The sequence below is a fragment of the Eubalaena glacialis genome, chromosome 8, assembly GCF_028564815.1.
Source record: "Eubalaena glacialis isolate mEubGla1 chromosome 8, mEubGla1.1.hap2.+ XY, whole genome shotgun sequence".
NCBI classification, from domain to species: Eukaryota; Metazoa; Chordata; class Mammalia; order Artiodactyla; family Balaenidae; genus Eubalaena; species Eubalaena glacialis.
Genome location: NC_083723.1, coordinates 7,398,379 through 7,425,461, shown reverse-complemented (window position 1 = coordinate 7,425,461; position 27,083 = coordinate 7,398,379). Strand labels below are relative to the sequence as shown.

General features: G+C 50.1%; 1 protein-coding gene across 13 annotated transcripts; it reads left to right on the top strand.

Moving 5' to 3' along the window:
- Positions 1 to 30: 30 nt before the first annotated feature.
- Positions 31 to 24,470, top strand: LOC133096714 (ubiquitin-conjugating enzyme E2 D4-like). Of its 13 annotated transcripts, none has more exons than XM_061198331.1 (10): positions 130 to 149; positions 7,737 to 7,800; positions 11,758 to 11,799; positions 11,895 to 11,972; positions 15,298 to 15,403; positions 17,155 to 17,248; positions 18,764 to 18,805; positions 19,176 to 19,390; positions 19,685 to 19,715; positions 23,782 to 24,470. In XM_061198331.1, the coding sequence occupies exons 2-10, from the start codon at positions 7,795 to 7,797 to the stop codon at positions 23,894 to 23,896; spliced, it is 729 nt and encodes a 242-aa protein (XP_061054314.1). In that variant the 5' UTR covers positions 130 to 149; positions 7,737 to 7,794; the 3' UTR covers positions 23,897 to 24,470. The 13 variants fall into 13 exon arrangements, 10 of the variants coding, with proteins under 10 accessions (XP_061054312.1, XP_061054316.1, XP_061054319.1 ...); XM_061198330.1 differs by lacking the exon at positions 130 to 149 and adding an exon at positions 442 to 637; XR_009701807.1 differs by lacking the exon at positions 7,737 to 7,800 and having other exon boundaries at positions 31 to 149; positions 19,685 to 19,805; positions 23,782 to 23,865.
- The last annotated feature ends 2,613 nt before the right edge of the window (positions 24,471 to 27,083 follow it).

Sequence of the window (27,083 nt, the reverse complement as noted above, 5' to 3'; positions counted from 1 at the left end):
GCCCCGCGGCGCGCACGCGCAGGCAGCCGTCCCCAGCTTGCAGCCCAGCGCGGCGGCCGAGCCGGCCGGGGGCCGCCTCTGGCAGCTCCGGGCCGGACGCCCCTGTCCCCAGCAGCGGGGGCAGGATGGCGCTGAAGCGGATCCAGAAGGTAAGGAGTCCTCCCGCCCTCGGGCTCCTTGCTAGTCCCAAGCGTCGATTCGCGGGCGGGGGTGGCGCGGCCGCCAAGTGAACGGCAGCTGAGAAGGTACGGAACACGGTCACACCTGCCAGTAAGGGAAGCAGAACCAGCCCCCGCGCGGCCTTAAAAGGGCACCGCGCTGCTCGCGGGGCGGGGCGGGGCCAGGTCACGTGGGGCTAGCGCGGGGCGGGGCGGGGCCAGGTCACGTGGGGCTAGCGCGGGCGGGGCGGGGCTAGCGCGGGGCGGGGCGGGGCGGGGCGAGCGGAGCGTCTCGTCCCGGCACTTGGAACTAGCTGCGGACTGCCCACGCTTTGGCCCATGTGCGCGGGCCGCCTGGGCAGAGTGACGGCGGCGGGCCCCAGAGGAAGGACGGCATGCCCTTGTGGGGGGGTCCGGAGGGCTGAGCAGAGGAGTCGAGGTTGGAGCTGCGCCCTAAGGGATGAGTAGGATCTCTGCAGGTGCAGAAAAGGGACAAGGGCATTCGTGGCCGGGGAGAGACGACGTGGTTGGGCTTGGGGCGGGGACGGGATGACTGGGGTTTAAGCGCTGCTGGAGCAGGGATGGGAGTGGATGGGCAGGACTGGGGTGGGCCTTAGGGGCAGTGCTGGGATAACTTTTTTATCCTGTAAGTAATTGGGAGTCCTTGCAGGCGTTTAATATATTAACTAGAATTTGGAAAATGCCCAACAGTAGAAGAAAGAAAAGGTATTTTCAGTTCTGCCGTATTTCAGTTCTGTTTGTTGACATTCTAGCATATCTACTACCAATCTTTTACCTATACTTAAAATAAATTATGCTATATTTTGTATCCCGCTTTTTCATATAGCATTAAACGTGGGCGTTTGTCATGTTGTGAAATAGTATTCATAACTGTAATTTTTTTTTTTTTTTTTTTTTTAAGTTTATTTATTTATTATTTATGGCTGTGTTGGGTCTTCGTTTCTGTGCGAGGGCTTTCTCTAGTTGTGGCAAGTGGGGGCCACTCTTCATCGCGGTGCGCGGGCCTCTCATTATCGCGGCCTCTCTTGTTGCGGAGCACGGGCTCCAGACGCGCAGGCTCAGTAATTGTGGCTCACGGGCCTAGTTGCTCCGCGGCATATGGGATCTTCCCAGACCAGGGCTCGAACCCGTGTCCCCTGCATTGGCAGGCAGATTCTCAACCACTGCGCCACCAGGGAAGCCCTAACTGTAATTTTTAACGTTAGCATTCCGTAAGTACGTTACCAGTAACTTACTTAATCATTACCTGTAGTGAATAAACACTGGACGTGGATGTCAGAGGGCAAGGCACTTAATCATTCCCAGGCTCCGTGTCCACATGTTTTTACAGGTGTTCTTTTGAGACTTAGATGATACATGTTTAGTACATGCTCGGCGTATATCAAGTGCTCAGCATGAGCTAACTGCCCCTGATAGTCTAAATTTTATATAAAGTAAATAATGCTGTAATAAGCATCATTGTGTGGAGAGCTTAGGCTTGATTGCCAGAGGTGAGATTGCAGGATCTCTAAGGGTATGGCTCCTTTTTAATAAACAGCTCTCCAGAAAGGAATGTTTTCGGCAAATTATTCTCTGAAAGAGGTCATCTGTCATCCTAGGACTTTGAGACAGGTGAATGACATGCTCAGATCTGTGTTGTAAAAAGAGCCTTCTGGCTCTGATGTGGCCTGGAGTGGGCCAGACACTGGAACAAAGGGAGAGTGGAGGGTATTGTGAAAGTCCAACAAAGGCTTCATCCAAGTGAATGACCATGGAATGGATACCGAGGCAAGAACTGTACTTGGATGATGTGGAAGGGTAGAATTGACAGGACTTGAAAAAGAGTATGTGCTGAAAGTGAGAGAGGGAGGTGCATAAGAGGGGTTACTGGGTGGATGGTAGTATTATTGCCTATGTTGGGGAATCAGACATTTTGAGGGCAGGGAGCAGGGTGCGGGAGATAAGGAGGGTAGGTTTGAACTTACATGTGTGAACATGTAGGCTGGTAAGATTTACAAAAAGGAGAACTAGGAGTAACAAGTTTGGACCTTGAGGATGACATGGGAACCGTAGATGTAAGGTAATTGAGGCCACAAGGCCAGGGAGAACTTTCCTTGGTAGGAACCAATAAAGGAAGTAACCAGAGCTGGCTTCACCAGTATGTGACTCATAAGGTCTCACAGGGCCCCTTGCTATGAAGGGCCCTGCCCTTGGTTTAATGCTGTGCAGTCACCGTCTTGAAATTCTCAATAGTTCTGACCAAGAAACCCCGCATTTTCATTTTGCACGAGGACCCTGCAAATTCTGTATCAAGACCTGGAAGAAACAGCCCACAGTGGTCAGAAGACATCACTGGGATGAGTTAGGAAGCCCTGGCTGCAAGTAACAGAGACCCAGCCACCCTTGCGCACAGAATTGGAGGTCCATAGAGCTTTGGAAGTGATTTTGGAGCTCCTGCTCAGTTTTTGTGAAATTCTCTGGACTGAGTAGCTCTGGGCCCCAGAGCCCACTGGACATACCCTGGGAGACAAGGAGGCGTTGGCTTCCAGAAGTTCTCAGAAAGCCCAGCAAATCATTTATTTTTCCTTTACCCCTTGTTATGAATCATTTCACATGCTCATTCTTGAACCGGTGGATGGTAAGGGGTGCAGCTACTCTTAGACCTGGAGCTGAAGGTGAGTGTGCCTCTCCTGAGGGACTGGAGCTGAACAGGAGCTCTTCAGGACAGAGGAAGAGGAGTGGATGCCAGCAGTATGAGCCCTGATCAGGAGGCGGCCTTGCACTAGCTGTCCCCTTAGCTCCCAACCCACAGCCCTTGCCAACCAACTTCATACCTTTTTAAAAAAGTTTTTTCCAAAGAGTTGAGTATTTGTACATGAACTTTCAGTTTACTGATAAAGTATTTCCTTCAATTAAACAAGAATTCACATTTTAAAATCTGAATATGTGTCAGTGTAACATTTTTAAATGTCTTCAACAGGGATAGGGATTTATGTGGCAGCATTACATTTATGTTTACATTAATGATTATTTTTTGCTTTTTAAGGCAATATGTATCCTTTAGAGAAAATTTGGAAAATACCCCAAAATGCAGTCTTTTAAAAAGTCATCTGTAGCCCCATGAGATAATTATGGTTACCGTTTTGATAAGATTTCATTCCAGTCTCTTCACTGTGAATGTATGCTTCGGATTATCATAGTCACGTGGTACATCAAGTTTTATATTCTGCCTTTTCCCCCTCTTTTTACCTTAATGTTGTTTCATGACTTTTACTCCTGTAGTCTTTAGAAACTATAATTTTTAATGATTGCATAATACTTGATTTAGCTTTTCAAAAAAAGTTAACTCTTTTTCTGACTATGAATGTTCGTTGTTCTTCAGAGAGAGCTTGGAAAATCAGGAAAGTATAGATAATACCATATTTCATCTACTCTAAGATGAACTTTTTTTTTTACATTTTCACATCTCTGAAATTGGGATGCTGCTTAAAATGGCTGTCAGCCCGGCAGCAGTTGTAACTTGGTTGTCACCATCTGTATGTGAAAGCCATGTCCCCGCAGTGTATATTGAGGTTAAGTGCATTGTTGGTGTGTTGAGTAATTGCTTTAAAAATGTCTTCAAGAAGATACTGTGGGAGGGAGACACAGGAGGGAGGAGATATGGGGATATATGTATATGTATAGCTGATTCACTTTGTTATAAAGCACAAACTAACACACCATTGTAAAGCAATTATACTCCAATAAAGATGTTAAAAAAAAAAAAAGATACTGTGACTTAATGCTGAAAAAAAAGCGTTTGTGGACACAGGCACAGAAGCAGAACAGTGGGGATTAAGCTTCACATCAACGGAATAAATGTTGCTGGAGAAAGGACTGCAGTTCTTTGTTTCCACGCCGAGCTAGCCAGATGCTTCATAGACCACAGAAAGGAAGGTTCCACCTACCCTCAGGTCGGTGAGGCTGGGTCACCTTTATTCACCGAGGTTTGTGCAAAGAGATTGTGTATTGTGGGCCTTTGCGGAATGGGTATCAGTGGCTTGGAAGAAAACTCCAGAAACAGTATAGTGGAGGACTGTTTAAGAATTGCCACATCATCATTGCCTGGAAGGCACAGAGGATGATCGTGAGGACATCCGTGACCCAGGGTTAGTATTGGACTCTAAACGGGAAGAACCAATTTATTTGTTTCACTTGTTTTTCCTTTTTTGTGTGTGTGTGGTATGCATGAGTGATTGAAAAACAAAAGCATGTGCCCAAGTGAGCTTAAAGCTGAGTTTTTAAATAAATTAAAAGTTTTAAGTGTAAAGAATATCATATGATATCACTTGTGTGTGGAATTTTTAAAAAATGAGACAAATGAACGTATTTACCAAACAGAAATAGATTCATAGACATAGAAAACAAACTTATGGTAACCAAAGGGGAAAGGGTTGGGGGGCGGTAAATTAGGAGTTTGGGTTTAACAAATACATACTATAAAATAAACAATAAGGACCTACTGTGTAGCACAGGGAACTATATTCAATATTTTGTAATAACATATAATGGAAAAGAATCTGAAAAAGAAAAAATATGTATAAGTGAATCACTTTGGTGTAACCCAAAACTAACACAACATTGTAAATCAACTATACTTCAATTAAAAAAGATTTTTTTTAAAGATAGCAAGAACACAACCCACAGAATGAAGGAAAATATTTGTTTGTCAAATATCTGAAAAGGGACATGTATCCAGAATATGTAAAAATTCTTACAACTCAACAATAAAGGACTATCCAATTAAGAATAGAAAAAAAAGAATGCATTTGGTCTTAGTTTAATTGCCAGTGTGTTTTCTTTCTTAGTTGTATATAAGATGATCGTACATTGAATGAGATCTTGGATTCAGTGAAACACAGTAACAGAATTGAGTGTGTAACTATTTAAAGTGTAATGGTTTGCTTAACTATTTTCCTCTGGTAATCTGCTATGCTTTAACCTTCTTTTCCCTTTTCAGGACTCACTTTTATCATCAATGTTATTTATAACAATAATTATTACACAATTTTAACCTGCCTAGTCCTTTACAATTTATAAAATATATTATTTATGTGTTTATTGAATAGGTAATAAATTCCCATGATTCAAAATTCAAAAAATACAAAAGGGTCTACAGGGGAAAGTCTCCCATCCACTCCTGTCCCCAGCCATCCAGTTTTTCTCCCAGGGTGTCATCAGTGTTACTAGTTTCTTCTGTTTTCTTCCAGTACTAGATATCTCTATCCATTCCTCATTCTTCTTTTTGTAATACTAATGACTGCATCCTCTATGCACTGTCATCCTTGACTCTTTACTGAGTATACTTGTGTACGGTTATACACATTACAAAATTATAGCCAAACATTAGTGCTGGCCGGTTGGCAGGCACGTGTTATAATTACAACTGAACAGATAATTATACTGACGCCCAAAGAGGTCAAAGTTGTTTTCCCAGTGACAGAGCTGGGACTCAGACCTGGGTCTTCTAACCTCTATTGGGAAAACACAGGAATGCGATATATTAGTGAACTAGTTTCTTTCAAGTCACACTGTTCTTCCTTGAAATGCCTGTTAGCATTTGAAACTCCTTGTGCTAGTTGGAATCTGCCAGTTGAGACCCACTTCTGGGCCTTCAGGAATCATCAACTCTTAGTAACCATTCAGCACACCTTTTATGAGGTATATGTGCTCTAGGGACAGGGAACAGCCCATGCGAGTGCCTGCAGGTGTGGAGAAACCTGCTGAGTTGGGGGGAATTGGCCAGTACTGCTAGCTTTTCCTGCCCCTGACCGCTCATCTGGTCTGTCTGGGATTTGCCTTAGTGCAGAGGGTATAAACAGTCCCCTACAGAGTGGTAGTGGAGGTGTGGAGGACACAAAGCAGAGGGAAGCAGGAAAGGAACTGTTCTGAGGAGGTTCCTGGAGCCATACTGCATTTTTTTTTTTTAAAAGATATTCGCCATGTATTTCTTCTTTAGGTCTTTTTTTTTTTTTAATTTACTTTTATATTTATTTTTGGCTGTGTTGGGTCTTCGTTTCTGTGCGAGGGCTCTCTCCAGTTGCGGCAAGCGGGGGCCACTCCTCATCGCGGTGCGCAGGCCTTTCACTATCGCGGCCTCTCCCGCTGCGGAGCACAGGCTCCAGACGCGCAGGCTCAGCAGTTGTGGCTCACGGGCCCAGCCGCTCCGCGGCATGTGGGATCCTCCCAGACCAGGGCTCGAACCCATGTCCCCTGCATTGGCAGGCAGATTCTCAACCACTGCGCCACCAGGGAAGCCCCCATACTGCATTTTTGAGCATGTCCTCTGGTCCCCTCACATGACCTCAGTTGTTCCCCAAGCTCATTTCTGTTGCGACAACTAGTAATGCTGAGTACTGAGTGCTTACCAAGTGCAACCTATTTAGATACATTAGATACTAGCTAAGAACTGACCGGTGGTATACTGGTAGGTGTTTAAAAACCAACCCTCTGGGATGAAACATGGCCCTGATTTGTAACACTTGCTGGCTTCTGTGATATAATTATTCCCACCATGGCCAATTATATTTGTGCGTATGTGGGATAAGTACCGGATGGCCAGAGCGGTGGGGGTTACTAGAATGATCAGCATGCCCAGAGATGATACGGTGGGATCAGGAGGGCCTTTGTGGATGAGCTCAGTTTCAGGCATAGTTCAGGTAAGGAAGAATGTGATCATCCAGGTGTAAACTCCATGTGCGTGCCCCAGACCCTGGGGTTTGCCATCCCCTGAGGAGTTTCCCTGCCACCTGATGGACCATTACTTGTGCCTCCTTCCTTCTCTTCAGAACCTCTCTGGAAACCCCAAGAAGTTTACCCAGATCTGGAATCTGGGGAGAGTGCGGAGTATTAGGAAACATCCTAGTACATGCAAGCTAGAGCTTCAGTCACTGCCCAGACTCTTAGGCCTTGAGGCTCATGCTGGGCTAGGATAACTTTTGGGGATTGTGTCTACAAGTTGGTAACCCATTAAGGGAATCTAGTTATGATGCAATTCCTGTTTCCCCCATTGGTACATGGGATAGCTGTGCTAGACTGATTCGCATGTGCTTCATCTCCCACTTGGAGCCTTAGGACTCCCATACAACCAGAGGTGTGTAGGGCAGTAGGGGAGGTACAGAGATTGAAATACAGGAGCCCTGTCCTTAATTGGGCACTTCCGCTGGGCTAAGTGCTTCCATTCAGGAGCCCAGAGCTAAAACCCAGCCCCTGCCCTTCTCCACCTGAGTGGGTGATGGGGCCCTGCCCTCTTCCAGCTCTATGACCTTGGGTAAGTAATTTAACCTCTTTACGTCTCAATTTTCTGACTTATTAAATGGAAATGATAATACCTTCTGCCCACGTATCTTCACAGCCACGAGTAGACCCTTGTTTTCAAGGGTATTGCAGATTACTTGTTTTCCTTAGCCGGGCCAACCCACTCCTGAGGTCCGGGAGCCCCTCCCACCAGGAGAATGCACTTCTGGCCAAGAGGTGTGGGGTGTAGAGCAGCATCCCCAGTTCACACATCAGCTCTGAGCTCACTGTCTTGTGTTTCAGGAATTAACCGACTTGCAGAGGGACCCTCCTGCCCAGTGCTCCGCAGGACCTGTGGGAGATGATCGTAAGTACCTTTCAGGGCTCCAGATCCCAGGAGCCTTGCAGTCAAGACCCCCAAATTTATCAGCCCCTCGGGTTTGTTTGTTTGTTTTTTTAAGAAAACCTGTCGTCGTTTTCCCTTCATTTGGTTGTGAATTGCTTTTTCATTAGACGCCTTGAGTTCATAGCCCGCCTGGTCAAGATGCTGCCAGAAATCACCATCTCCCTCCACTGGGGCACAAGAAAGCCATCTTGTCCTGAGGCACATTGGCTTCTGGGAAGTGCCTCTGACCAACTACAACTTGGGGTGTTGGTATAAAAATGGTCATGAAGCTAATCATGGAGGACCTGCTGCTGCTGCACAAGGGGGCAGAGCTCTGGGGGTTGGTGAGGGGCGGTGGGGGGGGCTGGCTCCTGGCCTCTGTGAAGAGGAGGGGCAGTTCTTTTCTCCCACTTCTGCTCTTCCCCAGGGGAGACGGAAGGAGCAGCGCTAGCCAGCCCTCTGCCACCCTCTGTAGCCGACTGGCCATAGGCCAAGCTGCCCAACACCTGGGTGTCCCGAATCTGTACTCTGTGCTCCCACTTCACCTCCACTTTCTGAGCGTCCTAGGCTCTGGGACACATTCATCCTTTACTGTGAGGCTGCAGTAGCTGCAGCTGAAGGAGAAGTAGGTCGGGAAGGGAAAGACTGCGTAAAAGAAGGGTGACGTGCCCTTCAAGGACACTGAAGAATTAAGAACATGGACTCAAGCAGAACTTGTACACCAGTGTTCATTGCACCATTATTTACAATCCCCCAGAGGTGCCCAAGTGCCCATCAACAGATAAATGAATAAGCACAGTGTGGTATATATATACAACAGCATATTATTTAGCCATAAAAAGGGGTGAAGTTCTGACACATGCTACAACGTGGGTGCACCTTGAAAACATGCCATGTGAAATAAGCCAGAAAGAAAAGGGCAGATACTGGATGATTCCATTTACATGAACTAACTAGACAAGGCAAATTCATAGAGACAGAAAGTACAGTAGAGGTTCACAGAAGCTGAGAGGAGGTAGAAATGGGGAATTATTTCGTGGTACAGACTTTCTGTTTGGAGTGATGAAAAAGCTTTAGAAATGGATAATGGTGGTTGCGCAACACTGTGAATGCACTTAATGCCACTGACTTGTACGCTTAAAAATGGCTGAAATGGGGCTTCCCTGGTGGCGCAGTGGTTGAGAATCTGCCTGCTAATACAGAGGACACGGGTTCGAGCCCTGGTCTGGGAAGATCCCACGTGCCGCGGAGCAACTAGGCCCGTGAGCCACAACTACTGAGCCTGCGCGTCTGGAGCCTGTGCTCCGCAACAGGAGAGGCCGCGACAGTGAGAGGCCCGCGCACCGCGATGAAGAGTGGCCCCCTCTTGCCACAACTAGAGAAAGCCCTCGCACAGAAATGAAGACCCAACACAGCCATAAATAAATTAATTAATTTTTTTTAAATGGCTAAAATGACGTATTTTATGCTGCGTGTTTTAAAACTTTTTGTTATGTTAAAATACAAGAAAGAAAAATTTCACAGAGCTGGAATAAAAGAGGAAGTGGTGTCATGTGTGTGTGTTCCTGCATGTCCTGTGGGCTGAGGCTTAGAGGAGCTGAAGGTGGGCAGACAGAGCCACTGAAAATGGCAGATTCCAAAAGCTTTATGCGAGAGTTTAAATAATTTTTTTTTAGAGCAAAACAGAAATGATTCCTATTGTATATGCAGAGTTAATGAACAAGGGTGGCTTCACGTGATTGTTACTTCATCTGTGTTGTCCTTCCAAGCGTCCCACATCTTGCTAACGTATTTTCCCCTCTTACCTGTTGCTTAAGATAATGTAAGCTAGGGTCACTGGTAAGATTGCACTGGTACTGACGCAGCCTCAGCTTTCTAAAGGTGCCCCTCGTTGCTTCTCTGCACCACACGCACTCTCACCCTTCCCTGCCGCCCTGTGCTGGAAGGTGGCTATCCTTATCCGAGAGGCTAGCCGCCCTCCGTACTCAGTACCTGAATTTTGACGAGGTTTGTACAGCCTTGGAAGCTAACTAACCTTTGGGGGCCATTTCATGCCTGCCCTGTGGGCAAGCAGACCCTTGCCAGCATCCCTCTGCAATTTCCTTTCTCTTCCTCTCTCTTTTGGGGCCTTCTCTTCTGACTGTGCCCCCAAGCCCTGATCAGCCCCTCAGCAGACCTCAGGGGTTAAAGTGAATGGGACCAAAGGGTCCCAACCTGTTTGCCAGAAGGAGCCACTCATATTAGCTACTAATGGGCTAATATTCTCTAATATGTTAATTATCAAAAACACTTATTTAATAAGGAATTCTATATTATGATTAGGCAAAGGCGTACCTACCAGCTAATGATTAGCATGAGTTGGAATAAAGGCAGTCAGAAGAAAAAGAAGTGACACTTCCGTTAGCTCAGGCAGCCTTATTGTAGGTAAAGGTGTTCTCTTCAGTAGCATTTCTTGAAACGTTTAAAAAAGGTCAAGGGCTACTCTGTCTCTGGATACCTCTAGGGGTTTGGGAAACCTCTCCTTTGGTCCCTTCACTTGCCCCCCCTCCTCATGCCTTGGCAGTTTCCTATCCTGCTGTCAAGGGTAGGGTCTGTGAGACATTTGAACAGGCGGCAGGAAACCCAGTACAGGACCAGGTCTGAAACCTTGGGCTAATAATTCCACACTCATCATGGAGCCGTAAGACAGAATTCCCTGGAGAATTACAGACCCCTCAGATGCTCTCAGCAGCCCACTCGGGGGGGCAGATAGGTGCTTTCCACAAAGACTGGAGTAAACTGTCCTGGGAGCTTTGGAAATGAGTCACTGGCCCACTCTTAGCCCAGCCTTGCTGAGTGTACAGGAACCTTCCTAGGGGTGGGTACAGCAGTGAAAGTAGCCTGAGACTCCAGAGAGGGCAGCAGGCATGATGTGTAGCAAGAGAAGGCTCTAACCCACTAAGGAGGGAGCCTGGCCTGACCACCTAAGGTGGGGACCCAGGAGGGGAGCACAGGGGAAGCCCCCCCTTGTTCTTGCTCTCGGCTCTGTCACCTAGTCCGTGGAGCACAGGGCACTGCTTGGGGGATATGTGAGAGGACACAGATGGAGGGTGGCCGCATTGAAGCCCCAGGGCCACGGGCATTGATTGGCTCCCGAAAGAGACCCTTTGGAGAGGACTTCAGAGTGAACTGTGAAGAACTAAGGAGAAAGATTTGTAAAAATAATGTGGAAGGTGGCTAAAGCCTACCTAAGGCTTAATTCTATGCAAAGAGAAGACTGAATTGCAGTTTACTGGCACCTGGGTAGTGAGGAATTTAATTCTGTCCTTAAAAGAGCTGGCCTCTGTCCCTAGCCTCTGAGAGGCGATCTCTAAAACGTCCTGCCTGATAGGACTGTCTGTTTACCCAAAGGCTTTGACCCACACCAACAATGTGAGTTAGGGTGAGGGCTGGCCACACTAGCTAGACCAGCCACGTGGTTTAAGGTGGAGGCTTTGGGTCATTGCCGGAGGAGCTGGAGACTTAGATCAGCCACGTGGGTAGTCCATTAATCCATCCTGCTTCCGTGATGGAGCCCTCGTAAAAACTCTGCACGCTGAGCCAGGGGTGAGCATCCCTGCAGGCAGTGTTCTGTGTGCTGTCACACATCAGTGCCGGGACTCCAAGGAGGAGGACAGCGGAAGCTCTGCATGTGGACCCCTCCTGGACTGTCCCCATGAGCTCTTCCCTCAGCCGATGCTGATCTGTAGCCTTTCCCTGTGATACACTGGAGCTGTGAGTACAACAGCCTTTCATGAGTCTGGAGTCTAGGCAAATTACAGAACCCCCTGCAGGGGCGTTTGGTATCAGAAGTGAGGGCAGGCTTGCGTGAACGGCACCCACTGAGCAGAGCACTCCTTTTTGGTGGAGAGACGTGTTTGTCAGGGAGTCTCACTTTCCCATCTCTCTTTTGTCTTGCAGTGTTCCACTGGCAGATGGATGGCAGGCCACCATCGTGGGCCCGTAGGTAGCAGCTGCTGAGTGCACCCCTCGCTTTGCTTGTTGCGCTGTACGCTCTCACGAATGCACTAATCCGCTTTCGGTGTCGCATCCTCCAGAATGACAGTCCTTACCAAGGAGGAGTTTTCCTCCTGACCATCCACTTTCCTACCGATTATCCTTTCAAGCCCCCAAAGGTAAGGATGGGACAGGGACAGCGTGTGATGAAGTCACTGGTACAGAAAGCTGCACCTGGCCCTCATCCACCACCATGGGTACGGCCTCCCAGGAATTAAACTCTGGACTTTCAGAATCCATTCCTCTTGTGAGCAAGGGCCGGTGTGGTGAGGGCTTCCTCCTGAAGCCGTGGTTTCAGGGGTGCTCCTTGTAGGGTGGCTGAGTTGGGACGTGTCTCAGGCTCCAGTTGCCTTCTCTGCAGTCCCTTTCAGTCTAGGACAGGGCTTCTCAGCCCCTGTCCCAGGGACATTGGGCAATGTCCTGGGATATTTGTGGCAGTTAAAACCTGAGGTGGGAGGTGGGGAGAGGATTGCTTCTAGTATCTAGTGGGTGGAGGCCGGGAATGCTGCCCAGTACCCTGCATTGCGTAGGACGGCCCTGGATGTCCGCAGGTGGAGAGACCCTGGTCTGGGACCCTGGCAAGTCACCTCCTTCCCGCACCCAGAGGAGTCCTGCCCTCATGAGACTCTCAGTCCTGTGTGGGAGACATTCAGTATGAGAGCTGGGCCACGCAGGGGAGAAGCACAGAGCAGGAAAGTGGGGCAGGAAGTGAGGGCGGATGGCAGGGGGATCGCCCTGAGCGTGGGAGGGCCCACAGGGAACTGGGGGACAAGCCTGTGTTTGGGGGCGGGGAGGATGCCAGAGGGGTGGCCCATGGCATGGGGTCTGTGGCTTGCTGTGGTGCGGAGAGGCTGAGCGGGGGCCGGGCTGGTTGTGAAGGCAGGGCAGGTGGCACGAGGGCAGGGAGAAGAGGCAGATTCTGGAGGATTCCAAGACGGAGCCAACAGGAGAGGCGGCAGGCCAGATGTGGTCACACAGCAGTGATGTGTATGTGATTCACATCACTTTTAACATATTTTTATTTTTCTGATTGGAAAATCAATAAAAATTGGTGATTTTAAAATTAGAACATTTGGAGAACTAACTAACATACAGATGGAAATCAGTCTCCTTATAAACCTATCCCCAGAGAAGATCGCAGCTGACAGCCCTGTATACACTCCTCCAGGATTTTTCTTCATACACCAATATATATTTTTATTCTTATTTTTAAAATAAAATTGTCAATTCTGGTTGTGAATGAGAAAACTGAGGCTTTGAATGGGCACGTCATTTCCTGAAAATGGCATGGCTCATAGTGGAGGGTGGGACTTGAACCCAGATGTGTCAGCCTATTTTTTTTTAACTTTTTATTTTGAATTAATTTTAGACTTAGAGAAAAGTTGCAAACATAGTACAGAGTTTCCATATATCCCTGTCCAGCTTTCCCTGAAGTCAACATCTTACGTTACTGTAGTACAAGTATCAAATCCAGGAAATCAGTGTTGGCCACGATACTCTGAACTAAACTGACGGCCTTCCTTTTTTACCAGTTTTCACTGCTGTCACCCTTGTGTTCTAGGACCCCGCACTGCATTTATTGTCTTGTCTCCTGCATCTCCGCGGTCTGTAGCAGGGCCCCCGTTTCCCCTGGTCTTTCATGACCTTGATGCTCTTGCGAGGCATTGATCAGTTATATTGTCAGAGGTCCCTCATTTGGGGTTTGTGAGATGTTTTCTCAGGGTGAACTAAGGCTTTGCGTTTTAGCAAGACTTGCGCAAAAGTCTTGAGTCTGTCTCAGGGGCCCCGATCTCAGGGCTTGTGATACGTCTTACTGCCCTGAGGTTGATCTTGATGGCTCAGTTCGAATCAGACCCTTACCCCGTGTGTGCACGTTGTATCAAAGCCGTGGGAAGAGGCCCCTTTGGGCTTCTCAGCCACAACTCTTCCTGGGCATCGCCACCAGAGGCCATCTGGTGCCTCCATATTTTAAATCATGGTTAAACGTGGTTAGGATCCCAGAGACCTTGCCAGCTTTTAGCAGGGGAGACTGGGGTGTGCTGGGCAGAGGCGGGCAGATGCTAAAATAACTCTCTTGAGTGTGACTGTTATTCCAAGGGGTTTGGTTGCAAAAGCGTGTTTCATGGTCTTGAATCTACCCCCTCGCCCCTTTCCCTGTTGAGAGATGCTGCGGTGTCTTGTAAAGTAGTAATCTTCCATCTTACCTCCTTCATTAGAGTATAAGCTGCTGATGATCTTTCTTAAAATAAACAGGGTGTAGTCCTGTATGTCTCTTGGGCATTTTCAGGATTCCTGACTGCCCAAGGACAAAGAGAAAACAGCGCCTATTATTAAAAGACTGAAGTAAGCCCTGTGAGTTGGAGAGGTGTGTGCTAAAAAGTCCTATCTTCTACAAGAGAAAAGAGTGTTTTTGTCTTTTTAAAATCTCCTTTCCACAGGAGAACAAGATAAAGTAGACTGATGTTTCGGCAAGAATTTTCTGACTCTGAGGGGGATCTGGCAAGACTGCGTGATCTTCTTTATAGGAGATCTTGGGGGATAAGGCAGATACTTAGTACCTGAGACGCTTTGGAAGTTTGACCCGTCCTGGAAGAAATCATTTGGTAATAGATGATAAGCCTCCCATACACACAGCTTCCTCTCCTCATATTGTGAAGTAAGTTGTTTTTTTTTTTTTAAACAACAGCTCCTGTTTATTTTTTTATTTTTATTTATTTATTTTATTTATGGCTGTGTTGGGTCTTCGTTTCTGTGCGAGGGCTTTCTCTAGTTGAGGCAAGTGGGGGCCACTCTTCATCGCGGTGCGCGGGCCTCTCACTGTCGCGGCCTCTCTTGTTGCGGAGCACAGGCTCCAGACGCGCAGGCTCAGTAATTGTGGCTCACGGGCCTAGTCGCTCCGCGGCATGTGGGATCCTCCCAGACCAGGGCTCGAACCCGTGTCCCCTGCATTGGCAGGCAGATTCTCAACCACTGCGCCACCAGGGAAGCCCAGTTGTTTTTTAAAAAAAAAAAAAACAAAACAGGCAAAACCCCCACTATTTTATTATAAACTATTTCAGGCATGTAAAATATTGTAGATAATAATATACCGGATGCCCACGTATGCACCATCCAGCCTAAGAGCTCCATTTTTCAAGGAGACTTCCGAGTCCTTGCCACCGTCCTTCTTGTGACCCCTCAGAGCACACACTTTGGGGCAGATGGTATCAGTCCCCGTGTCTAGCTCAGGTACCCAGCAGGGAATGGGTTGGGGGTCTACTCCTCTGGGTGCCCCCTCCTGTATCCTGTTCAGGTCTGGGGAGGGAGCCCAGCTCATCCAGGACTGTGCAGGGCCAGGTACGGTCCAGCAGCGGTCAGTTCCGCCTTACTGGGTTCATTGTCCAGACAGATACCGTCTAGAGTGTCCCTCTGGTCTGTCTGGCTTGAGGTCTCTCGTCTCTGCAGGTTGCTTTCACAACCAAAATTTATCACCCTAACATCACCAGCAACGGCAGCATCTGCCTCGACATCCTGCGGTCCCAGTGGTCTCCAGCACTGACGGTGTCAAAAGGTAAAAGGTAGACGTGCACGCCAGGCTCTGACGCTTCGAGTGCCTGTCACTCTCACAGCAGTGTTTCCAGCCTCACACTCCTGGCAGGAAACGCAGGCTCATGGAGAGCAGGCAGCTTCCCGTAGCCCTTGGGCATAGCCCAGAGGGCAAGAGTCCCAGGTGGCGCCCTCCTCACCCCCACCAAGGCCACGTGGATTAGCTGCTCCGGGGTGCTCCAGCCAGACTGTCGCATGGGTGCAAGGAGAAAATGGTGATCCTCTCTGTACTTTTTATCTGAAAGTAAGACAGGCAAATATTACATTGCCTTCTCCATTCCCGCGTTTATTCATTTATCCAATGTGGATTGTGGGTCAGCCCTGAAGGAAGAAGACATAGGGCCTGCCCCCAGGGCCTTGCACTTGTGCTTTGAGCTCAGGTCTCTGGATGAGGGGGAAGAAACCAGTCTAAACTGGGCTTGAGGAATGCAGATATTCCTTCCCGACTAAGACAGGCGGAACATGGTTGTGTGTCCACTGAGACCTGAACATAGATGGTGTGAGTGACCTGTCAGTGGAGTGAGTGAGATGGTGAAAAAGGCAACCTGAGAGAAACAGGGTCCCAGAGCCCAAGAAACAAACAGAGTGTGGAACGTGAGGCCATGCAGGTTGCAGAGCTTCAGACAGCAGATGGGGGCCGCAAGGCATCAGGGCAGCCGGCCGGGGCGGGCTTGGTGAACCCGGGGGGAAAGCTACCCACCTCCACATGGCGGTGCGGGCCCTTTGGAAGCAGAGCTGTCTCTCGCACTTATGTATCCGGGAGACAGCTCCACACCCAGGGGCCTGCTCCTCTCTGAGCCCAAGCCAGGGAGAAGAGCTAGGAGGAAGGGCCATTACAGTCTCTTGGCTTCAGCGTGCCTTTGGGTAAGGGGTCAGGGCACCCCCTACGCCTAAAGAAGGGAGAGGAAATCAGAGTGGCCAGGAGCGGGCACTTGAATGTGGAAGGAAGGAAGGCAGCAGCCCTCTCATGACACGGCCTCTGAGCTCAGAACAGCAGCGGAGTCGAATAGCTTTAAAAAGACAAACTATCCCTCCCATCCGTGGCTTACCTGTGTGGGACTGTAGTCGGGACTTGGATGGATTCACTGAAGCAAGGATGACACTTGTTTAGGGTCATACAGAGGGTTCCAGAGCAAATCCAGGAATGACAGTGCATCTGGCCTGGGACCCTAACAATGCCAGCAGCACGGCTCCCTCAGCCCCTCACCGCAGCCCTGGTGGGTGGGTCCTCACGGGTCCAGAGCAGGACTGAGAGTGCAGGGCAGGGCCGTGTGCATTTGCTTGGCAGTCACACAAATCTGGTTCAGAATCTCGTTTTTATCCATTTGCTGGGTGTTCCAAGTCTGTGACCTTGGACAAGTCACCAGAATCTTCTGAGTTCTGGTTTCTTTAATAGTGAACAGGGCCCCTGGGACCAGACAACAAGGGCGCATGACATGGAACCAGAGACAGAGCTTTCGAGAGCAGGGAATGAGGGCCAGAAGTGGCCCAGAGCAGATGTGCCTGGGACGCACCAGGATAAAAGTGCTGTCCAGCTGATAGATGGGCAAAGCGAGTACATTCATGACTATCGGGGCATCAGAATAATTTAGATGGGATGTTGAAGGGGAGATAATTGCTCTGTCAACAAAGAGCTCGCGTTGGGGGGCTCACCAGACCCGGGGTGACCCGAGAGCCTTGTGGCTGCCGCTGACCCACTGTTTCCTTTCTTCCCAGCTCTCTTATCCATCTGTTCCCTGCTCTGCGACCCCAGCCCTGACGACCCTCTGGTGCCAGAGACAGCCCACACCGACAAGGCCAACAGAGAGAAGTATGTGTCCTCTTTGGATTGCCTTGGGGCCTCAGCTGCTCCAGGCAGCTCCCAGCAATACCCAGGCCTGAGCTGGTGCTTCCAGGCCAACAAGGCTCCCACGGACATGTTCCGCCCATGCTGAGTCCTCGGCTAGGACTCCTGGCTCGCTCACTAACATACCCCTTGACTCAGAGGAGGGAGAAGGAGATAAAAGCCGTTCACCTTCCTGCATAGCTCATCAGCTGCCACTACTGAACCCTAAGGTATTATTACCAAGCCTGCCCTTGAGGCCAGCAAAGTCAGTGGTCAGCCAAGAACGGACTCAGGAGAATCTGACAGCAAGAAAACTGTGGATTAAATTGTCAGGTTTCTAACACAAGATAAGGGCTGTCTGCTCGGATACGCCCAGGGTGGGGCCAAGGCCAGTTGAGGTGGGAAACGCTGCTGTGCTCAGTTTGCCGACTGAGGCTGAGAAGTGAGCATTGTGTTGCTGTTTTACTGATGGACCCTCACCGCCAACTCCCTGTTTAAACACTGATTACCAGGCTCAGAACCGTGGAATTCGGACCCACGTGGCCAGACACAGCCGTGTGCGCACTGTAGCACGGGCGGGTGTCCGCAGTTGGTGACGCAGGTCCAGGGGCTCACGCACACTGTGTGATGACCTCTGCGCGTTGATGGCACTGTGAGAGAGGGCCAGGCATGGCAGGGGCCCAGGCGTCAGTCTCGGCCCTGTGAGCAGCTCTGGGGCAGGGGCAGGGTGGGGAGGGTGGAACTGCTGGCTTTTAAAGAACTCTCCGGTGGGCCCTTTAGTTTATTACTTCTCTTCTGTCCGAAGAGATTAGAATGGAATGTGGTTTTTCCAACATACATTTCTTGAAACCTTTAGAGAGCTCATTATTTCCCTCATTTGAGTTTTCCTGTGTGACAAAGTGATTTTTAATTGACTAGATTTTAATTTGTATTTATTTATTTGAACACTTACTATGATATATTTTAGATATACCAAAAGTGGTTTTTTTCATTGCCTCCTCTGATTACAAATCTCTCTTACAGTGTCATGGCACCAGATTTCATTAGAGTAATGAGGATAAACGCACATACTCTCAGTGGGCACCAGACCTGCTCCATGCTGCCGAGGGTGGCACTGACTCACACTCTGGTGGCCAGATTCCTGGAGCCCCTGTGCTGGACAGCCAGGGCTGTTCCAAGCGGACCTCTGTGTATCTCTTCCTGATCCGCATGCATCCATGTTGTAGGACAGGAGAGAGGGAGGGAGGAGCTTCTTTGCACTATTAAACCTTCCACAGCAGATAGTTGTGAAGAACGCTCAGGACTCACCAAGCTCGGGGTTTACGGCCATGAATGACATGTTCCTGCTCCAGGCAGCCTTTATTTCATTCGTTCATCAGTCCTCGGCATTTGCCTGGAAGCAGCAGCATTTCCCCCGTATCAGTTCTGTTCTCTGCTCCGCATTGAAAGGACGTGACCATTATGCATGAGGGTGTCACCCCCTCTGCTTTTTTCTTCCAGGTACAACAGACTAGCGAGAGAGTGGACACAGAAATACGCTATGTAAGTGCCTCCGAGGTTTTACGGGAGACGTTGTCCAAGAGAAGCTGAGCTGAGGTGTTGGCTGAGCCACTCACAGAGCGTCATCTCTTCTGCAAACAGACGCTGCTTGCCCACTTCCCCCGACCACAGCATGTTGGTACCACTCTCAGCCATCGTGGTTTTGACAGCGTCATGTCTTTGATGCCAGATCAGTGGTCACTGCAGCCTTCCTGGCTACATTGGAATCGGTCCCTCCACCCCGACTCACTGCCCACCCCTCGGGGGGACCTGTGCGCCTCCCCTGCCCGGCCTCACTCAGGTGGCATCGCTCACGGAAGGCTACACAGGGGACCTCATTGTGGCCCCTTACCACGTGCTCTTGGCCTTTTAGAACTCAGTGCCAGCCTGGGTGCCCAGGGCGGAGCGGGCAGGCTTCCCTCACATCCCGCCTGCTGCAAACTACATCCCGAGGAGTCTCAACTCATCCCAGGAGTTCCTGGGAATTGGAAACAGTGTCACTGGGAAGTGGAGGCCTCACCCCCCAGCTGCCACCAGTCTTCCTCGGCGGTGCCACACGCTGGCCCTCTCCCCTCACACCGAGCAGCAGTAAGTAGAAGATATAAAGGGGTATATAGCACATAACACGCCATGAGAGATGACTGTCCTTGCAGAAGCAAGAGCAAAATTATGAAACCTGGAAAGATTTGGGTTATGCTTTTCTAGCCTATGAGGTTTTTCATCACCCCCACCTCCTCCCGCTCAGAGCCTCCGTGAGTCCCAGTGTGAGCCAGTCACTGACCAGACACAGGGAGAGAGGGGGACTGTTAAATGTAAATAAAAATGTAATTCACTCATAACCCTAAATGATAACTGACATTGAAGTCTCTTTTTTTTTTCCAGGCAGAACAGAAGATACGGAAACTTTTAACAGGTAGCCTGTCGGGTAACTGGCCTCCTCTCCTAAATTTCTGATGCAACACATTTTAAAACATGCCTTCAGAGTTCAAAGGTTTGAGATTAGGTGAGTGAGGAGAAGGGTAGGAAAGGGGTTCGTCTAATTAAACCTCCAAAGAGAGGGAGGAAAACTGAGGGACTTCAAACCTCTAATGTCAAATTTGGCCTGGTCTTTCCTAAGGGGGTTTCAAAGCTGGTCCACTCCCAGAACAGCCATATGAAAATAATGTCTGGGTGAGTAGGACCAGGGCGTGGAGAGACACTAAAATGCTGCAACCAAATGGCCAGGCCTGTGGAGTTTGGAAGGAAGCCTACAGACCTTGCAGCTGGGCATCAGCCATAGGTGACCACGGGAGGCTCATCTGTTCCAGAAACTGCCAAGTTGTAGCACAGCTTCATTGCTCTTGGTTTCCAGTGAGAGAGCTGAGATTAGTTACCTCCACTTCCTTGGCAAAGCAAGCAGCAGTCTGAGCCTGGTCTGCATTTACTTTACGGGGCTCCCCATTTAGGATCCTCTGTTACCACAACAAGGCTGCTTTCTGTGTTCCACGGGCCCCGTTCCCTGCCTGTTACCATGGTGACGGTTGCCCTTTTGATTTTTGTCTCTTTGCTACCCCTTCGGTCTTTACCTAAACAAAATGATAAACGTCAGGTGTCCCCTGGGAACACTGTCGTCACACGGCTCTGCCACTTCAGACAGGGATCACAGTGCTCCTTGAACCACACGTATCAAAGCACGGAAGGCAGATTCACATTTCAGAGACAAGTCAGAGGCTCAGAGAAGAAACCTCCAGGCCCAAGTTGGTGTTGAGACACTGGGTGCCATATTTCAGCCTTTCCAGGGTAATGGCTTATGACTCCCAGCAAGCTGATGAATTTTCTCAGTCCAGTCAAAATTTCCCCAGGCCTGCTCTCCCTGTTGGAGGTATGCAGTAGAAAAAGTAAAATTATCCCTTTGGGATCCCCAGTATAAATTACCATTCACTCTTCGCTAACTTGAGTGGCGCTCTGTACCTGCCAGAGCCCTTGGACAGGCCACCACTGTGGTGCTCCACAGGCCTGTCCCTGGCAAATTCCCTGGACTCTGTCCCCATGGGAAACTTGCTTTTCATGCCTTCCAGGGCTCAGGTCAGCCTGAAGGACAGGCATCTTAGGTTGAAAACCTTATTTTAAAATGCACTGTGGTACAGGCAGCTCCCGCGTAAGCCACAGGTACACATATCACGTTTCCAAGGCGAGTCCCAGGTCAGTAACTGGACAGCAGATCTGAAAAGCTAACGGCGGGAGTGATACATTTTCTTCTCTGTGGACCAGAGATAGCATGGAGATGCATGATCTTAAGCCATTGATCCAACATGAACAAATGACTTAGCCCTGGCCAAAAGTGTCTCAGTTTGCAGGACGGTGCCGAGATCTTGATCCTTTGTCAGGCTACGGGAAGACCCAAGAGTTCCAAGAACATGGCAAAGGGTCAAAATCTCCCGACAAGGGATGAAAACACCAGAACACCAATGTTCAACGGCCTGGCAGCTCACAGCTGAGCTATGTGTCAGCACCGTGGGGTCCCACACCACCCGACGGCAGATGCTCAAGGACGGGCAGGTTTCTGTCTCTGAAATTCAGGAGAGAGTCTCCTGAAGTTCCAGAGAGGTGCTTATGGGACTGGTCTGCAGAACTCCTGGCCCGAGGCCTGTCCTGGCAGAGGCAGAGAAAGCCTTGAGAGCGGCATAGGCCACCCGTCCCTCCCGCCCTCGCCTGCCCGCCCCTCCCGTGCCTCTGTTCCTCCAGCTCTTCTCGCTGCGACACGTGCTTCCTCCCTGGCCGCACCGGGTGAGGACTGGATGAGGATTAGATCTAGCCGTGAAAGCTGGTCCTCTGGGAAATGGAGGATGGCTTACCAGTGTTACCAACCTGGGTCCTTGGACTATGTAATCAACAGAAATTGATAAGAGACCAGACAAGAAATCCCGGCAAGGCTTTAGTGGGACTTGAGCGGCAGCAGGGAGAGTGAGAACAATAACAGGTACCCTTGCTCGCTCCCTGGGCCGGAGTGGGCCTGGAGGGGTGGCGAGCGAGCCGGTCCCTTCAGCGGGGTGAGGGTGGGAGCCGATGGCTGGGTCGGGCTGGAGGGGAGGCTTCGGTGGTCTGCCCACCCCCTTGCCGGTGCTGTGTGCAGGGATCACGTGCAGGACCCCGCTTTTGCTCCGCACGCCTCAGAAATGGCAGTTGGGTTTTGGCCTTTTTGTATCTTACTGTTCATAACTGACCCCACCTGCGCACGCGTGCAGTTATTTTTCAGTCCCTTACAGTTTCTTTGTATTCTGTTGCTTGAGGAGAGGAGACGTTTGTCCAGGTGCAAGCACTCCAGGAAAGGGTCCCAAGTCCCAGGTCCCAGCCTATCTCGCCAGCACCCCCAAGACAGCAGCCTGGTGCCATGCAGGCAGGCAACGCTCGCCCCTCAGGTCTGGTGTTCTCCCCCGGCCCGTCTGCTGGCCTCATCATGACCACCACCGGGGTTTCTCTTCTGTTGCCAGAGAGATTTTATTAAAAACAAAACCAAAAAGCTATAGAAAATCTGCAAACCCCCTATCAGACCAAATAGTGGCTTCCTGATTTTCCTTAAAAAAAAAGTCTCCTTCTTATCCCATGTCCACCCTACTTCTCCCAGACTCCCAATCCTCACCCTTCAGAGAGGCCCACTTGATCTATCCAGCTCCCTGCCACAGAGCTTCCCTCGGGATGCAGGGGCTTGGCTGGGCTCCCTTTTGGGAGGTGATGACAGAACTGCCCCGTTGGAGCCTGCCTCTCACCCCTGCTGCCCACCTCCATCACCGCAACAGCTCAAGGGCCTAGTCACGGTGGGGGGAAGGCCATCACTGCTGGCTGGTCACTGTAATTATTTTAGGTGGCTCTATGCAAGCATCGACTGAGCACTTGCCAAGGGCAAGGTGTGAAGGGGAGGGGAGAGGAGGAGAATTATAAAAAGAAAACATGATGCGGCTGCCTTCTGGGAACTCAGTGGGAGACCACAGGCCTCAGGAAGGAGGTGGGACTAGGGTAGGGTCTGATGGATGGACGGGGGAGAGGGTCCTGCAGGCAAAGGGAGCCCTTCAACAGAGGCTGGGTTCCAGCATATTCTGGGAGCTGACTCAGCACCTGGGGATACTCCCGCACATGGCCCTTCCCAAACTGGGGCCCTGTTACCTTCTGGGAGCCACAGGGGTCACCAGGACACTAGGGTAAATGGAATCACAGGGCTGACCTTTCCGGAGAATCACTGAAGGCAGAGGAGGGGCAGGATGAATACAAATGTTCATACTAAGTGGATGGCACATTTCCTATAAGCTGGTGTGTAAGACCATTTCACAGCCTAGGCCCCCAGGGAAACAAGCACCGTCACTGGACCAGGGACCTTTTAGGGGCAAGGACACAGGCACAAAGCTGCATCTAGCCCTCTATCCACCTGAAGAAAGGAAAGAAGTGCCATTAGGCCTGGGCCCAGCCTGGCCTCAGAGTTTGTTCTCGGGAGCAGTAATGGCCTGGCTAGGGCACAAGAAGGCCAGCAGTGCTCAATGGGCAGAATGATCCACCAGCTCCAGAGACAAGGGTGGGGATGGAGGCGTGGGCCATAAAGTTGAGGGTGGCAGAAGCAAGGGATTTAAGGCTGGCTACCCTTCTGAGGAAAGTTGCAAGTTCCGTGTCAGATGTCCAGCAGTGGGACTTCCCTGGCGGTCCAGGGGTTAGGACTCCACACTTCCACTGCAGGGGGCACGGGTTCAGTCCCCGGTGTGGGAACTAAGATCCCGTATGCCGCGTGGTGTAGCCAAATACACACACACACACACACACACACACACACACACACACACATATGTGTGTGTGTGTGTGTGTGTATGTATGTCCAGCAGTGCAGGCTCAGGACGCCTTCATCCTGCAACAGGAGGGACTAACAGAACCTGTCGACATCTTTGGGTTTAAAATGTCGGCAAAGTTGTAGTTAAGCCACAAAATGCCCATCACCTGTGTCTTCTGTTCCCTTTCAGCCTCATGGAATTTCTGCTGACTCCTTGCTGCGGGCCCGCCCATCTACAGCAGGGAGCTTGGCTGATGCACGCATGTCTCCGGGTCTTTGAGGCTGAGGCCTCAGGCAAGACTTGAGAAGCTGGAGGCCCTCACAGCAAGAGCTATGAGAGCAGCAAGCGTGCCTTCTCTGTGGCCTTTGTAAATGGTTGGGGTGGCAGGAAAGAGCACTGCTCCTCCTGAAGGAGGTTTTGCCCCTCCTGTGAGCCACCTCGTACCGACTTGTGGCTGCCCCTCGTCGCCAAGCCTTACATGACAAGCAGACCGCACTGGCCACTCCCTACCTGAGGGCCTGGGTCCCAGACCGAGGTCAGGACTGCAGCCCTCCCACCTTCCTGCCACTGACTGCTTCCTCCCTGTTTAAATCATAACAGGAACTCAACTAGGAAGGTTTGGGTTGGTTGGCCTGTTGGTTTTTAATCTCTCAAGATGTGAAGTATTTGTTTACTGGATTCCACTTACCATGCAGCATAAATAAGTTTTCTTTTTAGGGCAGGAAAAGCAACGATTTCATTTCTCGAACTCTGTAGTAATGTGGCCGTGTGCGGCTGGAGCAGAGAGATGTAATCCTGGTGGTTTTTAGGAAAATGCTTTTCTTGCTGAGTGACACTTCTGTGGAGGAAGACTTTGAATAAACACCTATTCTTTCCTACTGATGGCTGTGGTCTGAATGACTGTGTCCCCTCAAAACTCCTGTGTTGAAATCTTAACCCCCAAGGTAATGACATTAGGAGGTGGGGCCTTTGGGAGGTGATTAGGTCATAACGGTGGAGCCCTCGTGAATGTCATCAGTGTGCTTATACAGGAGGCCCCCAGAGAACTCCTTTGCCCCTTCCACCATGTGAGGACATGTGACGGCCATCTATAAACCAGGAAGTGGGCTCTCACCAGGTCCCAGATCTACCAGTGCCCTGGTCTTGGACTTCCAGCCTTTAGAACTGTGAGAAATGAATTTCAGTTGTTTGTAAGCCGCCCAGTCTGTGGTGTTTTGTTACAGCAGCTCGAATGGGTGGAAACCCTGGGGGACACTGCTGTGGCAATTCTTTTTCTTAACGTTGTTGACTCCTTCTAGGCAGTGGGCTCCGGAAGGCGTTTACCAGCATGGTCCCTCCACACTTGGGCCCAGATGCCTTCAGGACACAGCTGCCCTCAGAGTGTGAAGGACACTGACCATTTGGAGCCCTGCTTTCATGCCCTGGATCTGCTATCCAAACGCACCAGGAGAGCATCAAGAAGTAAAGAAGATCTGAGTCTATCCACGTGCAAGAAGAGTATACAGGCTTGTGTGAATGACAGAGCAATTTGCTAAGGAGAAGAGAGAAGAGTCCTAGGAATGACCTGTGGAGACATCTCACATTCTCAAACCAAGGAACAACCAACAAGAGGGAGATGGCCAAAAGGAAATAGGAACTCAGGAAAAGCAGGAGTGGGAGGGAGAGGGGCGTGGACAGGATCTACACACAGCAGCCAGAGGGACATTTTTATTTTTAAATAAATAAATTTATTTATTTATTTATTTTTGGCTGCGTTGGGTCTTCGTTGCTGCGCGCGGGCTTTCTCTAGTTGCGGTGAGCGGGGGCTACTCTTCATTGTGGTGCGCGGGCTTCTCATTGCAGTGGCTTCTCTTGTTGCGGAACACAGGCTCTAGGCGCACAGGCTTCAGTAGTTGTGGCATGTGGACTCGGCAGTTGTGGCACACGGGCTCTAGAGTGCAGGCTCAGTAGTTGTGGCGCATGGGCTTAGTTGCTCTGCAGCATGTGGGATCTTCCCGGACCAGGGCTCAAACCCGTGTCCCCTGCATTGGCAGGCGGATTCTTAACCACTGCGCCACCAGGGAAGTCCCCAGAGGGACATTTTTAAAACATCCCTAGATCAGGGACTTTCCTGGTGGTCCAGTGGTTAAGACTCCGCGCTCCCAATGCAGGGGGGGGGGGCCCGGGTTCGATCTCTCGTCAGGGAACTAGATCCTGCATGCCGCAACTAAGAGCCTGCATGCCACAACTAAGAAAGATGCTGCGTGCCACAACTAAGACCCGGCGCAGCCAATAAATAAATAAATAAACATAAAAACATCCCTAGGTTACATCCTCTCTGTTTAAAGACCTCTAGGGATTCCATCACACCGAAGAATAAAGTCCTCCCCCTGACCCACAGGGTCCTACAGGATCCAACCCGCACCCATGCCTCCTTCCCTCTCTTTTTCTCTGAGGCTCCCACCTCAGAGCTCCAGCACCTCTTGTTCCCTCTGCCTGGAACACCTCTCTCCAGATCTTCCATAGCTGCGTCCCCCACCCTCCCACCCCCATATCCAGTCTCTGCTCCTGTGTTACCTCTGGGAGACCTTCCCTGATCTGTCAAGCTGAAATAGGCTACCACACACTAGAGCAGGAAGTGGAATCCTAATGTCCCCACCTTCCCACACCAGGGACCCCTCAGCCTTCTTTCAGTGGAGCCTGGGTCTCCCTGCTCTTCCCTCATCAGTATGGATGGACCTGGTCACCACACTGAGCTGATCTAGTGCCAGAACAAAGAGACCTGCCTCTTTGGTCTGCACAGCCTGATTCAGGCAAGGTAGGGCCTCCCCTAGTTGACTAAAGTGTTGAAGAGTGCTCCCTAGTAGGCCTTAGGGATCCAGGGCCCCCAGGCTGGGGGCTGGCAACCAAGTGGATGAAGGAAACTGGGAACTAGGACGTGTTTAAATAGGAACATTCCCAGAGAAAGAAGAGAAAACAAAGTCGTGGAGCCAAAGAAAATAAAGAACAAGAACAACACAACTGTCTGTGGGTTGAACTCCCCTGGAATATGGAGGCTAAAGGGACTGGGGTGGATCAGAAAGTCACCTGAAGGTCAAGTCTGAGGAAAAAAATGACAGCAGAGATGTTACTGAAGACAAAAAAAAAAGACTAGAAATCGGGAGAGCTGGGAGGCCTCCATTTACTAGAGTTCATTTTTCCGATGTAAACAAATTAGCGAAGTCAAAGTGGAGAAACGAGGAGACCTGTACACTGCAGAAGATCCAGGTGGTTGGGGAGTGAGGAGGGCTGCAGACAGAGCTGCTGAAGGCAAGGAATATTTGGCCAGGACCGAAGGTTTTCCCAGGGTGGGACCACGTAACTGCCCTGCCCATCAGAGAGATGTCAGAGTTTCTGCCTGTAAGACAAGCAACAGTGATGTGAACAGAAATGAAAATGGACATAACAAATGAAAAGTATGTGTCCAAATAAGGTTTACAAGCCCTTAACTGCACAGTCCAGACCCCAACACC

What these genes read in the sequence shown, in the direction of transcription:
- LOC133096714 (XM_061198329.1), top strand. Translation starts at nt 126, where the DNA reads ATGGCGCTGAAGCGGATCCAGAAG. An exon ending in AGCACTGACGGTGTCAAAAG is followed by an intron (nt 15,404 to 17,154) that starts GTAAAAGGTAGA and finishes CTTTCTTCCCAG; the next exon opens with CTCTCTTATCCATCTGTTCC. An exon ending in TGGACACAGAAATACGCTAT is followed by an intron (nt 18,806 to 19,175) that starts GTAAGTGCCTCC and finishes TTGGCCTTTTAG; the next exon opens with AACTCAGTGCCAGCCTGGGT.